Source organism: Hemicordylus capensis, chromosome 1 (assembly GCF_027244095.1).
Source record: "Hemicordylus capensis ecotype Gifberg chromosome 1, rHemCap1.1.pri, whole genome shotgun sequence".
Taxonomy (NCBI): domain Eukaryota; kingdom Metazoa; phylum Chordata; class Lepidosauria; order Squamata; family Cordylidae; genus Hemicordylus; species Hemicordylus capensis.
This window is the reverse complement of record NC_069657.1, coordinates 74730210-74747224: the sequence shown is the minus strand read 5'-3', so window position 1 is coordinate 74747224 and position 17015 is coordinate 74730210. Positions and strand designations below refer to the sequence as shown.

The following is a 17015-nucleotide window of genomic DNA, read 5'->3' as shown; positions in this document are numbered from 1 at the left end:
TTGCGCAAAGCCCAGTCGTGTAAGAGCACGGATGACTACTAGAAGAACCAAAGCTACAGGTAAGCAACCTGTTGTTCTGTCACTATTTCCCCACATCTGCTCACTTTTTTGTAAAGCAGGTGAAGGTCATAGTTCAATGTTGTATATTAGTTTAAATTAAAAACTTACGTTCAATTTTTTATGTTTCTTTAAATCAATCATAAGAATAGTAGAATATGCAATTAACACTTATTACAAAATTGGGAAAACTTTGATATCTAATCAAGCAAACGACTTGCAGTACATTTTACACACAAAAGTGTCAAAGATGTGTTTTTCTGTTGTGGCCCCTCTGCTCTGGAATGTCCTCCCAAAAGAGCTTCTTCATGCCCCCTCCCATAGGGTTTTAAAAAAGTTCTTAAAACCTACTTGTTTGGAGAGGCTTTTAAATGTCTTTTTCATTAGTTTCATGGATTTTAAAATCTGTAATTGTCAGCAACAACATCCTCTATAATAAAAGTCCTGGATGTGCGCCCGTGTCTCTGCGCCTGTGTCTCCCTTGGCCGTTCTGGTCATGTGCGGAGCGCACGCCCAGAACGTCGGAGGGAGATACGGCTGCAGGCACCAGGCGGCCATGTTGAGGAGAGCGGCGGCCGAAAACGGACTACGGGGAGGAGAAGCGGGGACCGGGGAGGGCAGAGGCGGCCAGATGAGGGAGGAATGGCCGCAGGGACCGAGGGCCGCGCGGCCGTGGCAGGGAGACTGGGCCCGCTGGCGGCGGGGGAACTGAGCCCGCTGGCGTCCGCCGGCGGGGAGACTGGCCCCGCTGGCGGCGGTGGCCGCTGTGGGGCGACTGGGGCCGATGGCGGCTGTGGCCGCGCCGAGAGGACTGGGCCCGGTCCGGTGGCGGCTGCGGCCGCGGCGGGCCGGGCGGCAACAGGTTGCAGCAGAGCCGGCGTCGACGAGCCCAGCCCACCCGCAAGGAGCCCAGAGGCAGCAGCGGCGGTGGAACGCACCAGACCGCGGGGAGGAGCGGCCACAAACTAGGCCCCCCACCCCAAAAGCCCAAATCCTAATTAATAAAAAAGCCCCCACCCCCCTCGAAATGGCCAAGACCGGGAAAAGTAGTTGCAGAATTGACGCATGTGCACCTCAAACAAGCACACCAACGGCCGCCGCCACGAGACTCCCAACTGTGCAGCACACTCAAGCAGCCGCTCTGTAGTTCTGTCTCCACAGCGCCTTCTCAATCGGGGGATTACCCCCCTGCCCAAAGCCATCTGTCCTCCCAAAAGGAAAACCCCTTCTGCTCCCTCAACCTAAATACAAATCTAACAAACGTTGCTACACAATCCTACTGGCGCCCGTTAGTTAAACGGGCTTAAATATACTAGTTGACAATAAAATTCAGCCATCCTTGGGAAGGACTCGATGTCTGCATAAAACAAACCAGTCAATAATACCAGTCTGTGTAAATAAATAATAATTGGAGCAAGTAATGAAAGCTTTGGGGATAGCTATCCATCTTCAGTTACCCTGTCCATTGTTTCAGGTGGTGGTAGAACAGGTTTTTTTTATTGGTGGCTTCCGTCCACACCATTGTTTGGTAGTGTGTTTGTTGAATGTGAAATTTCAGTGCATCCATTGTTGGAGGGAGCATTTCTGTCATTTGCATTTGCAGAACTATTTAACTTGTACCACATTATAGGTGTTCTCTTCTAGTACAGAGTTTAACTTGAATAAAAACTTCTCTGCACACCTCATTATTTCATTTATTAGTTCTCTTCCCTACGTTTTTGGAGCTGTCTGTATTGAACAGTTTCCATGCTGCTTTTTGGCTCTGCCCAGTCAGGTAAGATACTTTCACATCTCATTACTGCATGGAAGGGAAATAGGACTTCTAAAACTGGGTAGTGGATAGTTTCTTCTTCATTTTGTGTGCTGAAATACACTTGAGGTGTTTTTATGTGCCTGCTTTCATCCACACTTTTTTTACTTTTAATTTTGTCAAAATGTGCTAATAAAAGCACCAATGTATTATATGATGATACCACAAACAGTCCTAAACAGTGGTGTGTTTGCTGTGCAACACAAGCCTGATATCCATTTCTGAATGGTTTGCCTTTAGCTGCTGAGAATCCAAAGCAGAGTTTGATGCTTGTACTTGGTCTTCACCTTGGAATCCACTAGCAACTACAGTTATTTTGCCTGCAGGAACATCCATAATAAAATCAACCCTGTTGCTGGGAACTGGAACAGTATCTATCTCTTCCTATTCTGACTGGACAAGAATGTTTCAAATGTTTCTTCCCTTTGCCAGTTTTTGTTTAGATTTCTCTATACCAATCAAAAACAATATAAATTCATGTGTATAAATGTACATATGTTGTATATGAAGATTCAATCTTCATTACAAATTTCAGAAATGAGTCAGAAAGTCTGTGGAAGATTAATAAGCTTTCAAAGTGCCACAACTAGTATTTGACCACTTGTTGGGAGCCAGAATGTTCCATCAAGAGTAATCTCTGGTGAACAGCTTATATTTTCTGTCAACTTAACTACCAGAATTTATTTGTTGCTTGTTCTTAGGTTGTCAATTTTGTATGTAAGAGAAATTGGCATAATCATAAGCTCATATTTCAGTACCTTGTCTAGCTCTACCTTCCGGCCAGCTTTATAGGCAGTGATTAGGTGTTAAAGTGTACTCCTGTCTGTCTTCAATGTGGATTCCTCCCCCCCCCACCCCCCACCCCTTTTGGGGCTTTTATCCTTTTTTGTAGTGGGATCAATTGCAGAATTACTTGTGGAGCTGATCTGTGAACTTATTCTTGTATGACCACCAAGGGATGAGAAATCTGCCCTTAACAAATGTTTGGCCTTAGCATTCAGGAGACGTTCTTGAGTATCTCTTGATTCCAAATGCTTAGCACCAATGCTCTGAAAAACCATCACGTGGAATCTGTTGTGCAAACATATTCCATCTCTGCATAACTGACAGAGTATTGTTTTTGCCTTCATTATCCTATTTAAGTCGAGCTGGAGTAAGCAGTTTTGTAATAATTCCCAGATACAACAAGTTCCCTTATTTTGGTTGTTTTGAGGTATGACAGTGACCATCTGCTCAACATTTATGTGGGATTTTTTTGGTAATTCCTGTGATACTACCTCATTTTTTTGCCTATTGTATTTAGCTACTCTCTAGGCTGTGATCAGGATCATTTTGGTTGAATTTTTATTTGCTTCCTTCTCAACCAAGTTAACTTTTTATGAACTCATTGTCCCTGTACCAAAAATTTTGCCTGTATCAGTTCACCTGGAGGTACTGTATGGTCCATGCTTTTGAATGTTGATTAGACCAATGTTGTTTCAGTTTTGAGAAGGTTCCTGTAGCCAGTGTGACTAGCACATTGGAATAACCCTACAACTTGTTTAGATCTTGTAGCCTGATGCAGAGTTTAACCCAAGGGCAGCCTATTTAGGAGCCTCTTTCCCCCTTCTATTCACATTATAGATAACATTCTGTGCAAGATAAATCACCCTTGATCTTTCAAAGGATTTCAGTTTCTCCAATTTCTGTTACTCAAATCTGCTTATCCAGATAAAATGTCTTTCAAAAGATTTTCACTCAAAAACATTTATTGTACTCTTTCCCTAGCATTTATAAGAACGTTGTAACTGTTGGTGGATATAGAAAATTTCATGATAGACTCTAAAACCATGTCATTATCACCTTATATATGACAGCGATTGTCAGTTTTGGTTGTAGACGATTTTATTTTTGAGGATTTTGACTGCCAACATTTCAAGATACAGGTTGGCAAATGATATTTGTTTTCAGCATACCCAATCCTTTTGAATAAGCAGTTTGATTACTTTACCTCAAAAATACCTTATGAATCTTAATCTAGTGACATATCTGAAAAATTGTTCTACTCTACTGATATTTCTATCCAATTCCTACTTTTGTCTTTGTTGGAGCTATATTCTGTACTCATTCATGGGCATGCAACCTTATTCACAACTGTTGTGTATTAAAATACAGTAAAAATGAACAAACATCTACAGCCCTCAGGGAAACAGAGGGGAGCTACTCATTAACAAAAGGCCTGAGTAAAAAGGCCTTTTTACTGAGGCCTAAGTAAAAAGTGTTTATTCTCCTCTGAAAGATCAGGAGTGAAGGGAACCATGCAGGTCTCATCTGAGAGTGAGTTCACCAGTTTGGGGGCAACCACCAAGAAGGCCCTTTCCCACATTCTCAACAAATGAGCTTCAGTACATGTCAGCACACAGAGCAGTGCCCTCCCAGCTGACCTAGTCAGGTGGGTAAATTCAGCTGGGAGTAGGCAGTCCTTAAGATACTTGGGACTCAACATGTTTAGGGCTTTAAAGGTAAAAATGAGCACCTTGAATTGTATCTGGAAATGGAGTCAGTCTGATGTATTCAAAATACATATAATATGAGTACTGTGGGCAGATACCACTTTGGCTGTCACATTCTGCCCCATCTTTTTATATAGCACAATCAATATACAAGGTGATTTACAAAGATTGCAGTCTTTATACACTTACCTTAGAGTAAGCTCCATTGAACTCTGTGGGGTCTGCTTCTGAATAAATATGCATAGAATTGGGATGCATAAAACCAGTTCCTTCCCCCAACAGGTTGCTACCTAAACTTTAAGCAGCAGGGAAATGGTAGAAGGGAAGGAAATGGCAAGGATAAAAAGTTGCTCCCTATTTTTTTTTTAAACAGATGTAATAGTAGTAAAGTAAAGTGTGCCGTTGAGTCGGTGTCAACTCCTGGTGACCACAGAGCCCTGCGGTTGTCTTTGGTAGAATAAAGGAGGGGTTTACCATTGCCTCCTCCCATGCAGTATGAGATGATGCCTTTCAGCATCTTCCTATATTGCTGCTGGCAGATATAGGTGTTTCTCATAGTCTGGGAAATATACCAGCAGAGATTCAAACCAGCAACCTCTGGCTTGCTAGTCAAGTCATTTCCCTGCTGCGCCATTGTTTATATACAGTTTTTCAACATAAAGTTCTCAAAGCAATTTACATAACAATGAGAATAAGAAAAATGTTCCTTTCTCCAAATGGGCTAACTAAAAAGAAACACAAAGGAAATTCCATCAGTAGCCACTGAAAAGATGCTATGCTGGGCTGAATAGGAACAGATTTAATATACAGTAAGAGATACACCACTTTGGAACATGCCTCTTTGCCCAGTCAGCAGGGGATGTAGTATTTACACATACATAGGCTTTATTTCAGTTGGAGGTGAGGACTAAGGGGTTAAAATTAAAAGTTTTACATAGCTGGATTTGATGGAATTTGAAGGAAGAGATACAGGTGGCACTGACATCACACAGATGTTCTGTAAGGCAACTTCAGGCATAAGGGACAGTAAGGAAGGCAGGATGGAGCCATTTAAAGGAACAAAAGACTTGGAAAGCTGAAAGTGGGAGAGCTAGAGAAGTAAATATGGACAGGGACACATTGAGAGAAAAGTATCAAGAGGGTGAGTATGACTGAAGAATGTCAGGAAGTCTGCACTGGGTGCAGAAGGGGATGAAAAGCCAGTGTAGGGATTTGAGTAGGGTGTCATTGTCTTGACAATGAGTATATGGAATATCTGTATACCAGTTTTGGATATAGATCAAAGGACTTGGACATTAATTTTGTTATGAATATTTTAATTGTGATAGATTTTTAATCTCTTTTTAGCCTACTTTCCAGTAGGCTTATGAGATCACCCAGCATTCTGTGTGTTGGTCTGTGTGTCTCCCCCTCCCCCACTATCAACTTCACAACGTCTGGATGAATATGAACCAAATCAGGTACAGTTGTAGGGATGCATAGAGTCACCTCAACAGTGTAGTTTGTGATGATGTCATGCACTCTGATCCAAGATGGCTGATGCGTGAACTTTTGAGGCACAAGTGGGCTAACTTGTGAACTGCTTAACCGATTTGAACCAAATTTACTGCAGCTGTAGGGACACATAGGGATGCCCAAATGATGTGGTGTGTGATGATGTCATCCACTCCAATTCAAGCTGGAAGCCATGTGAACATCTGAGGCACAAGCGGGCTAATTTGTGGACTGCCTGGCCCATTTGAACCAAATTGGGTACAGTTGCAGCAAGTGACAAACAGGGACACCTCAGTGGTGTAGTATGTAATGATGTTATCCACCCTGATCCAATATGGGGGACACCTGAACATCTGGGGTACAAGAGATCTAACTTGTGGGCCTCGATTTGAACCACATTTAGTCCAGTTGTAGAGACTGAAAGGAAAGTAGGCTGATTAGTTCTTCCTAGAACAACGTGTTACTTTTTATATTGTAAACTTTGTACACTGCCTAGAGATGTACATATCAGGTGGTATAAAAATATGATAAATAAAATATGAAAACAGGAAGTGAAACTGCAGTAGTCAAGTAGGGAGATGTCCAGAATATGCACCAATATTGTAATTGAGGGGGCTGAGAGGGTGCTCAATTTTTACAGTGTTGTCTAGATTGTAGCAGCATGACTTGGTGAAAGAATCAAAATAGGTAGGAAATGAGAGGGACAAATTAAAGATAAAGTCAAGGCTTTTTGTGGTCAAGAGGATGAATGATAATATATGTTAATATAGAGAAGGATTAAGGAAAGAAAGAATTATGAGGAATGATAGTTCAGTCTTGGACATGTGGAACATGAGATGACTGAAAGAGAGATCCTAGTAAATATCAGACAGGCAATAGAAGATGCAGGAGTGGATCGAGGCGAATAGTTCTTCCCCTGACATGTTGCCAGATGTTATCATTCTCTGTGGTAATGAAAGATACGTGGTTTGATGAGGTCACTCAGGAAAACTGCACAGAAAGAATAGCAGGAAACCAAAAGCAAAACCCTAAGGAGCAGGGGGGAAGGCTACAGAAGAGCTTCTTCCTATGCAGACGCTGAGCAGTGAATGTAACCGGTAGGAGCAAAATCATTTGCTAATTGTGAAAATCTAAGGTGTTGAGGGGGGTCAGCTAAATCCAAGACAGCAGAGAGACCAAGCAGGATAAAGACAGAGTTAGAGATCTTTAGAACTTCTAGCAAAGAGGAGATTGATTATTTTGATATCTGAAATAGCTATTAAGATGTTACCACATGTGCTAATTCTATTGGCAAAATAATCCAGATTAACAATCTGGGCTAACATTTCTTCAGATCTTTGACGTGATCCACTGTACATTCATTGTAATGGGTACTGCACCTGTGTAGTAGCCTCACGGATAGATTTTTTTGTAGCTCTTTGAGGTGCTCCAGCCCCACTCATCACGCTTGGCATGTCCATTAACTCTGGCAGTTGGAGCACCCAACTCTCAGTTCCTTTTTGTCTTCCACAGAACCATCCTCATCGGGGCATCCCTCCTCAGATCAACTTGGTTCGTATTAAAATTGAAGAGAGATTTGTTCCAAGTGTTGGAAATTTTATGACTTGACTATGGATCATTAATCAGACAATTCTTTCTCCTGATGGACACTAAAAAGTTGTTTAAGAAATGTGAGGGTTGACTGGCAAAGCTGCCCACAACCAGTCATCAAAGTTTGTGCTTAATCTGATTGGGTGGGAGGACCATAACACAAGTATTTCCATTGTCAGATGAAAAAAAGCAGAGAGCTCTATTTTGAGGGCTGCTTTGTAAAATAAAGCCTCACTGATAGTAAAATCAAGCCTCCAATCCCAATTCCTTGATCTCTGCTGCCAACAGTGCCTAGCACAAAGGCTATGCTGGTTGAGTCTGCCAATCTGTCAGCATGAGTCAGTTGACATTGACAATGGGAGCCTCGCAGTTGACAACAATACCTGCCCTCTCGACAGCAGAGGCAAGACAGAGTGGCAAGATGGAACAGGCAGAGCACAACATAACCCCATCGGATACTTTAAAGCATCCAGGAGCTGTGGCAAAGAAGACATTGTCAGCAGATCAACCAAAAAAGCATAAGAAAAATAGAGAGCATACAGAATCTGGCCATTCTTCTCCATCTTCATCATCAAATAGGAGTACTTTGACATCAAAACATTCTTTATCAAGGATGACAGAAGGTGAGAAGACTCCATCTCCATCGACTGCCTTAGGTTGTTCTATCCAGGCATTGCCTGTGATACTGACGTTGACATAGATGACTACCCCAGTTCCGAAAGAAACTATGGCTGCACTGTCAGTAACGATGTCAACACTGACTGCTTTGGTTCTGCAACCTTTGACAAACCATGCAACTGCTATTGGCACAGAGACAGAGGTTCAGTTACAGAACCTGTCAACATTGACATTGGTTAGCAAGACCAGTACTGAGAGAGACCCTATTACCAGCGGTTTTAATGCCTAGGGCTTCTGCAACTTTGATGGCAGCTTCTATTTGGGATGCCTCACTGAGCTCACCAATGGCATTTCAAGGTTTCCTTATTCAAGGACTAGATGTAGAGGAGGAGTCAGACAATGAAAGACTAGGCATTCTGAAGACTCCCTCTTTGTCCCCACCCAGAGTGACACCATCAATTTCACCAGGGTGCCATTACTGGTATGGGTATTGGCACAAACAGAGAATACCATTCCATAGCCCAAGGCACAGTTCTTACTGCAAGCACACAGTCTATTTATGGGAGGAGAGCTGGTCTTGTGGTAGCAAGCATTACTTGTCCCTTTAGCTCAGCAGGGTCTGCCCTGGTTGCATATGAATGGGAGACTTGATGTGTGAGCACTGTAAGATATTCCCCTTAGGTGATGGAGCTGCTCTGGGAAGAGAAGATGTTTCCAAGTTCCCTCTCTGGCATCTCCACGATAGGGGCTGAGAGAGATTCCTGACTGCAACCTTGGAGAAGCCGCTGCCAGTCTGTGTAGACAATATTGAGCTAGATGGATCAATGGTCTGACTCAGTATATGGCAGCTTCCTATGTTCTTACTTGAGCTCTACAGGGGTTTCTGAATATGGATTCAGTCTCGGCAATTACAGGCAGCATTCGTATTCAACTGATCAGCCTTATGAGTATAACTATGAGGAATACCATCTCTGGAAGGCCAAAAAAGTGAAAATAACTGTATAGGAACACAGAGCTTTAGGAGATTCAGTCACACATCCTACACCTTGAATGGCTCAGCAAGTACCTCTAGCGCAAACTCAGGCTTTCACAACTTCTATGCAAACAGAAAGAAGGGGTTTTAGTAGTTCCTGTAGTCCACAGCAAAGAAGGGGTTTTGGGCAGACTGGGTCAGCAACAACACCAACAAAAACAATAAGACACAATGAAGCAGTATCTTTGACACCACTACCAGTTTATGCAACTTAAAACAGGGCTAAACTTCCATTTACTTAGAACCTTATGCACCAGCTTATCATAGAATAACAAAAGGTGCTTGGATGCTGAAGAACAACATCTGGATATGTGATAGAATTCACAATAAAGCCTGTCTTCACAGGCTTAAAATACACCGATTCCACTCCAACGCTGGTAGAGGAAGTGAAGTTTTTGCTAGAAATTGATGCAATAGAGCCAGTGATACCCAAACAGATACCAAAGAAGGATGGAGTTATATGCCCCATTTTAGATCTTGGGTGGTTAAACGACTTCATCATAACCACAAAATTCAGGATGATCACTTGGTAAGGCATTCTTCCTTTATTGGTGCAGGTGGAGTGCCTGGTGATGCTGGATCTGAAAGATGATTATTTCCATGTAAGGTTAAGAGAGGACCACAAGAAGTACCTGAGATTCACAGTAGGAGAATCCAGCGTGCCAATCCAAGGTACTTCCTTTTGGCCTTAACACAGCTCCTAGAGTGTTTGCAATGCATGAATGTGATAGTTGCATACCTAAGAACAAGGGACATAAGACTATATCCATACTTAGATGATTGATTGGTGGCTTTAGACACCCAGGAGCTCCTTTTCATTCAGATGCAGTACATTCTATAACTTTTAAAGGATCTGGTGAATTGGAAGAAATCACATTTAACTCCAACACAGAGAATTAAATGTATAGGGTCGATCCTGGACACTCATTTCAAGAAAGTGTATTTACCGCAAGAAAGGATTACGGTAGTGGAGTTGGTGCAGAGCTTCAATCAACAGCCAAGGCAGTCAGCACAAAAAGTGCAGAAATTACTGAGATTGATGGCATCTTGCAGTTCAACAGTATGGTATGCAAGGCTGAGGTTGCGTGCACAGTGCAAAAGTGATTTTTGTGTGTGTTCAGATACGGTATTGATGGCTAGCCCATGGTCTTGGAAATGCCACCAAGAATTTTACTGTCCATTCAGTGGTGGGAACGATAAAGGAACCACACATGTTTCTCATTTCAGCCTCTACTACCAACACAGGCAGTCACAATGGATGTGTCATTGACACACTGGGAAGCAAAGAGCACAGGGTGTTTGGAACAGTCAGCAGAGAGAACTGCATGTAAACTTCCTGGAGCTCATGGCATTTTACCTGGTCAAAGCCATTTCTCTCATCACTTGATGGCAGAGGGGTCCACCTTATCATGGACAACACTACGGTGATAGCTTATATAAATCAACAAGGTGACCCAGTGTCAAAGTCACTATTCAGTCTAAGCATTCAAATTTGGAATTGGTGCATAATAAGGGTAATTCACTCAGTAGAGTTGCACATAAAGGGAATGGACAATATTCTGGTAGATAGGTTGAGCAGGACAAGCTCACAGATTATAGACCACAAGTGGGAATTGATCTGAAAATACTTGTCAGATCTTCAGGGCTTGGGGAGAACCATGGATAGATCTATTGGTGTCACAGAGAAACTACAAGTGCCCACGGTAGTGCTAATGGGCAGGCATAGGCCATCTCTTCATGGGTGATGCTTTTCAGATGCAGTGGAAGGACAACCTGTTGTGCATATTTCCCCTATTTCCTATACTGAAAAGGGTAGTGAACAACATTCTGGCAGAGGATAAATGCACTCTGCATCCTGGTGATGCTGTGGTGGCCCCATCAGACATGGTTCCCAATGCTGCTGTATCTCTCTCAAGACCATTGCCAGCATCTTCCACAGTGACAGGAACCTGCTGACTAAGAACCAGAGCAAGACTCTGCATCACAGTGTGTCAATTCTAAAGCTGGCAGCATGGAAAATACATTGTTAGATGAGATTCTGCTGATTGACAGAAAGGAATCCATGAGGAGAAACTGTAATTGTAAATGCAATATACCAGATATGCAAGATCAAACAGTTTGATCCTTATTCAGCAGGCATATGACAAATTATCCTTTCTTTGCTTAACAACTTTAAAGCAGGCAGGCCTCTCCAACACTTCTTTGAGAGTGCATTTGGCTGCGGTTTCTCCAAGATGTCCAGGGTGGAATTCAAAGTCAGTGTTCTCCCTTCTGTATGCAAAACATTTCTTGAAAGGGCCAAACAATTTATATCCACCATATAGGAAACTCTTGGAACACTGGAGTTTATCTTTAGTGCTCTTGACCTTGATGGAAGACTCCTTCGAGCCAGTGGTGTCTGTTCCTTTGAAAATCTTATCTTTAAAGACTGTCTTTCTGGTAGCAATCACAACAGCCCATAGAGTTGTTGACTTAATGGCCCTGAAGTCGGATTCCCCACACACAAAGTTTTACCCAGAGAAAGTGGTGTTAAGACCGGATCCAGCATTCTGGCCAAAAGTTGTTTCAGGCTTTCACATTAATCAATATATTATCTTACCAGCGTTCTTTAGAAATTCATCCTCAGCTCTGGAGAAGTCATTACACTCCTTGGATGTACGGAGGACTCTCCTACCTAAATAGAACAAAGAGCTTCAGAAAGGACACTGAGCTATTTGACTCATATAAGGGGAAACATATACACAGATCAATATCTAGATCAGGCCTGTACAACTTAGGCCCCCAGCTGTTTTTTGGACTACCACTCCCATAATCCCCAGCCACAGTAGCCAATAGCCAGGGATTATGGGAGTTGTAGGCCAACATCTGCAGGAGGGCCTAAGTTGAGCAGGCCTGATCTAGACAAAGTCTTTCACATTGGCTGATTGAATTGATTAGGTTAGCTTAGAAGAGGCAGGGATAAGCCCCCCACTATCTATAAAAGTGCATTTCACAAGAGCTGTTCCAGCATGTGTAGCCAATCTGTCTGGCATATCAGTGGAGAAGATATGCAAAACAGCTACATGGGCTTCTGACCAACTGTTCATTAAACATTATGCCGTAGACCCACTCTCAGCCTTGGAGGCAAATTTTGGAAGAGCAGTGCTAAAGAAAATTCTGCAACAACTTCACTTCACCTGTCATCAGTGGTAAGCTGGATAATCACCCATTACTGTGGATGTACAGCAGATCACATCAAAAATAAACAGGTTGCTTACCTGTATGATTATCTTTGTGATCCGTGTACATTTACATGACCCTCCCATCCACCCCATTGCAGCATATTTACTTTGCTTAGATATTGATAAATAAATAAATATTGCAGAGCTGCTTTTTATATGCAGTCAGCCATCCAGCATATAAGCATTGGACACTCCAACTGCCAGAATTAATGAACATGCCGAGCGTGATGAGCAGGGCTAGAGTGCCTCGAGAAACGAAAAATATATATCTGTGAGGCTAGTGCGCAGGTACAATAACTATTACTGTGAATGCACACGGATCACTCACAGGTAACCAATTACAGATAAGCAACCTGCTTTTAGCTTGTTATATTGTGTTCAGTAAAGATTGTGCTTGTTGGTACATTCCACATATGTCCTTGGATGTTGTGGTGTTCTATGGCCCTTCAAAAGCAAATGAACTATTAAACCATTTTCTTGTTTTAAAAAAGAACAGTTTACAATATGAATTTGTGATAGTTTCAAACTTAAGAAAAGTATTTTCTGAAAATCATTTTCAATTTTTTTCTTACTCTTCTCTGTATAGGTTACAATACCCAGGCCATCAATGGCGTCCACGCAGTCTGCTTCTGAGAGCTTTCACTATGGCCAGCAGCTAGGGAAGAAGGATCGAGACCCTCGACTTATGGAACATACTATTGAACTTTCCTCTCCTAAGGAGAATTTAGCTGACTTTATAGTGGCAAATGATGCATTAACTCTTAGTGGTATTAAAATAGATTTAGGACTCAAGTTAGACCATAACCTAGAGGTAAATGATAAGCAAGGATGTGTTGGAGAAAGTGTTGAAATCCAAGACCCCGACCAAAACGATTTACTTGAAGAAGGCATGAGGAGGCATGAAAAGAAGGAGCTTGCAAATCTCTTTGAAGAAGCAGAAGACGGACTGCTTCCCAAGGCTTATGAAGATTCAGTTGAAATACAAAGTAAAGGACCATGCTCAGCTGCTCTAGGGAACACAGAATCTGTGTTGGATGGACCTCAGGAAACTACAGAACCTGAAGAACTGAGGCCAATGACTTCCTGCTTATTGCCAAATCAGGATGTAAAACAGGAGATACTGAAGCCGTCAGCTGCTGAAACATCAGATATTTCTTTATCAAGAAATACTGACCCATTTGTTCATAGACAGGAGAGCCAAATAGTACCAGTGCAAGAAAATGGCTTCCATGATGAGGAGGATATTGAACGTGCAGATGAATTGCAATACCAACAAGTGAACCTTGCCACCCTTTTGCACCAAGATGACAAAGAAGAGCAAAATGTTCCCAGAAATGGAGAACTGTTCCACTGTGTTTCTGAGAATGAGAATTCTAACGAATCCAAGAAGGAGTTAGTTAGGTCATCATTTGTATCTAGACAGAGTCGCATTCCAGTTTTAGCACAAGAGATAGACTCCTCATCAGAATCTTCTCCCGTTTCAGCAAAGGAGAAGCTGCTCCTAAAAAAGGCTCATCATACAGACTTGGTTAGACTACTGGTAGAAAAGAGACAGCTCAAAACTTTCCTTGGTGACCTCTCAAGTGCCTCTGACAAGTCCTTGAAGGAAAAGGTAGCTGCTGGTCCTTTACCGCTTTCTGAGGATGTCTTGTCCTCCTTTCCCAAGCTAACATTGGACACACATTTGAGCAGCCAAGAAGAAGAAAGTGTTTTGTCACCAAGCAGTCCTCAGTCCAGAAAAAGCAAAATTCCAAGACCAGTATCTTGGACTACTACAGAGCATGTTAACAGATCAAATACTGCTCAGTTTTTTCCTCGGCCACCACCAGGACGACCACCAACAAGGCCTGGAGTAGAAGCTAGGTAATAACCCATTTTAATAACAAAAACACATTTGAAATAGATTTGAGTGATTTTAGAAAGGCTTCTATTTGCACATAAGTACTTTTTGTTTTGAGATTGCCCATAACTGTTTTGTGTTCTGTTTATGGAATGTATATTAAATTTTCATTATAAATATATCCTAAATACACTACATTGTGCTTGCTTTGGCAGCACTTACACTACATCATCTAACCATATTAATTACAAATGCCCCTCCATAACCCACACAACACCTTAATTGTATCATCCCTCTTTACTCCCACATAGACCAATTGATTAATATCTATCCTATAATTATTGCTTCCTATTCTATTATAGTGAATTGTATTAAAACTAGCCTACCCGCACAGAGCATCTGTGCACTGTTTGGAGCTGGCTGTTCCCCCCTCCCTCCTGCCCCACTCTCCCTCCCTTCTGCCCTACTCTCCCTCCCTCCTGCCCCACTTTTCCCCCCTCCCCCTCCCTCCTGCCCCACTCTGCACTCTCTCTTTCCTACTCACCCCCTTTGCAGTCTCTCCGCTGCTTCCCTGCCACTTTCTTTCCTGGCATGCCGCCTCCCACCCCCGGCGGCCAGGCTGAGCTTCACCGCCACTGCCCTTTACCTGGGACTGCCGGGATGGCCCTGCATCCCACCCCCGCCTCCCACGGTCAGGCCAGGCTTTGCCTCTGCCTTCCCCTTGGGATGGCCAGGGCGGCCATCCCACCGTTGCCTCCCGCGGGCAGGGTAGGCTTTGACGCTGCCGCCGCCTTCCCCTTACCTGGGTCGGCCGGGACGGCTGTCCCACTGCTGCCTCCCACGGGCAGGCCGGGCTTTGCTGCTGATGCCTCCCCCGCCTTACCCAGGAAGGCATGGCCAGGCCAGGTCGTCCCGGCGGCCGCCATTTTTCCTTTGCCCTGAATTCTCGCCCAGTGCTAGGAACTCTCGCAAGAGTTCCGCTGTCATATCCAGGAGGACACGCATGCCGGCTAAGAGAATTAGATAGATAGATAGATAGATATTCACAGGAGAAAGGAAACTTACTGTTCTAAATATCTATTAACTTCTGCCATTTCTTGATAAACTCAGTTCTTGTGTTCATCTTCTTTTTTCTGAATTCATTTAAGCAGTTCATGTATGCATAGAATGAGCCATCAGATTTTTTTACACTATTCTATTGCAGCACTATTCTGGTGCTGTTATTGTTCCCCAGTATTTACGCAATAATACCCTGTCAGAAGTAATGCCTCAGTTTTCTTTTCATACAAAGTTTCTCGGATCATTCAGCTGTAACACTTGAGGTCTTAATTCAATACTCTTTATAACAATCTGATTAATTGTGGCAGCACATTTCTCCCAGAAATTCTGTATGATCTTGCAGTCCCACCATATATGCTAAAGTACTTGATTCTGTGTCTTATAACTCCAGCAGTGCCCTGGGGCCTACTCATTTAATCCTTGCTGGAGGATTAATCACTGAAGCAGCAACTTATAATTTTATGGCCATACTCATCTACATTGATGTCCTGATCTGACACACTCATTTATTTTGGTTAACAGATATGGCTATCTTACATTTGTGTTACCATGTTAACCTATACATGTTATATTTTCTCTCTCTCTCAGAATATCTCATTTTTTTACATCAGACCCTTATGGATGTTTCCTGAACATAACAACATCTCCAATAATCTCATTTTGCAATTCAAGTTAACTTTACATGCTGCTTTGACGATTATGTAAATACTAGCTGTCATCTAGACTAGCACTGCAACAGTGCAGCAATGCCTGACATCGAGAACAATGCTGTGCTGTTGCACAAAGTGGGAGGGACGATTTTCAACTATCTCTCCTCTCTGAAGCCCACTGTGCTTTCCGAAAGCAATGTCCATTAAAGTAATGCAATAATCAGCGCTGGAGAGTTATTATTATTATATTTTTTAAAAACCCAAACAGAATGGCTGACATGTTACACAGCATAATGCTGGCGGTGTAGAACCTAACTTTCTAACACTCATGATGGCAACACTGCTGTGCGAGAGGGCTGTTCCAGTACAGCTTACTCTAGCACAATAGCTGGTTGTATGTCACTTGCATTGTTCTCAATGCAAGTACCATATTTACCTGACACCAAGACTAGGTTTTTTCCAAGTTCCTTGATGTCAGAAATGGGTGTATGTGTGTTAAATTCAGAGTCCCGTCTCTTTTGGGTAAATAGAGTTATAACCTGTATTTAATCGCTATTTTTATGGGTGTCGTCTTAAATTCAGTTGCCTTCTATTTGGGTAAATACGGATAGTATATGACCTGCGATTGTACAATGGTAAGCTGTACTAGAACAGCCCTTTTGCACAGCAGCATCGTTGTGTGTGTTAGAGCCACACAGACTGGCAGTTCTGCACCGTCTGTGTTACGCTGTGAAACATGTTAGCCAATAATCTGGAGTAATGGTGAATTTTCAAGAGACATTTTAATCAAAGCTATCTATGCCTTCTCCTTTACTGAGGAAAGAAGCACATTTTGGAATCTGCATCTGACAGTTACTTATTGATCATTGCTCTCCACAACTTCCTGACTTGGAGGCAACATACAAAAGATCCTCCTCCTCCTCCTCCTCCTCCTCCTCCTCTATGCACTGTATTTGAAAAGAAGAAAGAGGATGGAGCAGAAGAGGAATTATGGAGGAGAAGAGAGTAGTAGATTAGAATGTCACCCCAACGTTCTCCTCTCCTCTTTTCACTTCTCTCCAATTTTGCCACCATTGTCGTCGTCCTTCAAATGCAGCAAGCTGAGGAAGAGAATGGACTGGCTCTTCCTGTACTACTGCTAAGTCCTGTAG

At 42.7% G+C, this 17015-nt stretch overlaps 1 protein-coding gene across 4 annotated transcripts in view; it reads left to right on the top strand.

The window, feature by feature from the left end:
• Positions 1-17015, top strand: part of TTBK2 (tau tubulin kinase 2) — a 150375-nt gene that overhangs the window by 123605 nt on the left and 9755 nt on the right. For all 4 annotated transcript variants that reach the window (XM_053261412.1, XM_053261386.1, XM_053261392.1 and 1 more), the window contains one exon: positions 12902-14178. In XM_053261412.1, the coding sequence (XP_053117387.1) occupies positions 12902-14178 (1277 nt within the window). The remainder of the gene's footprint in view (positions 1-12901; positions 14179-17015) is intronic.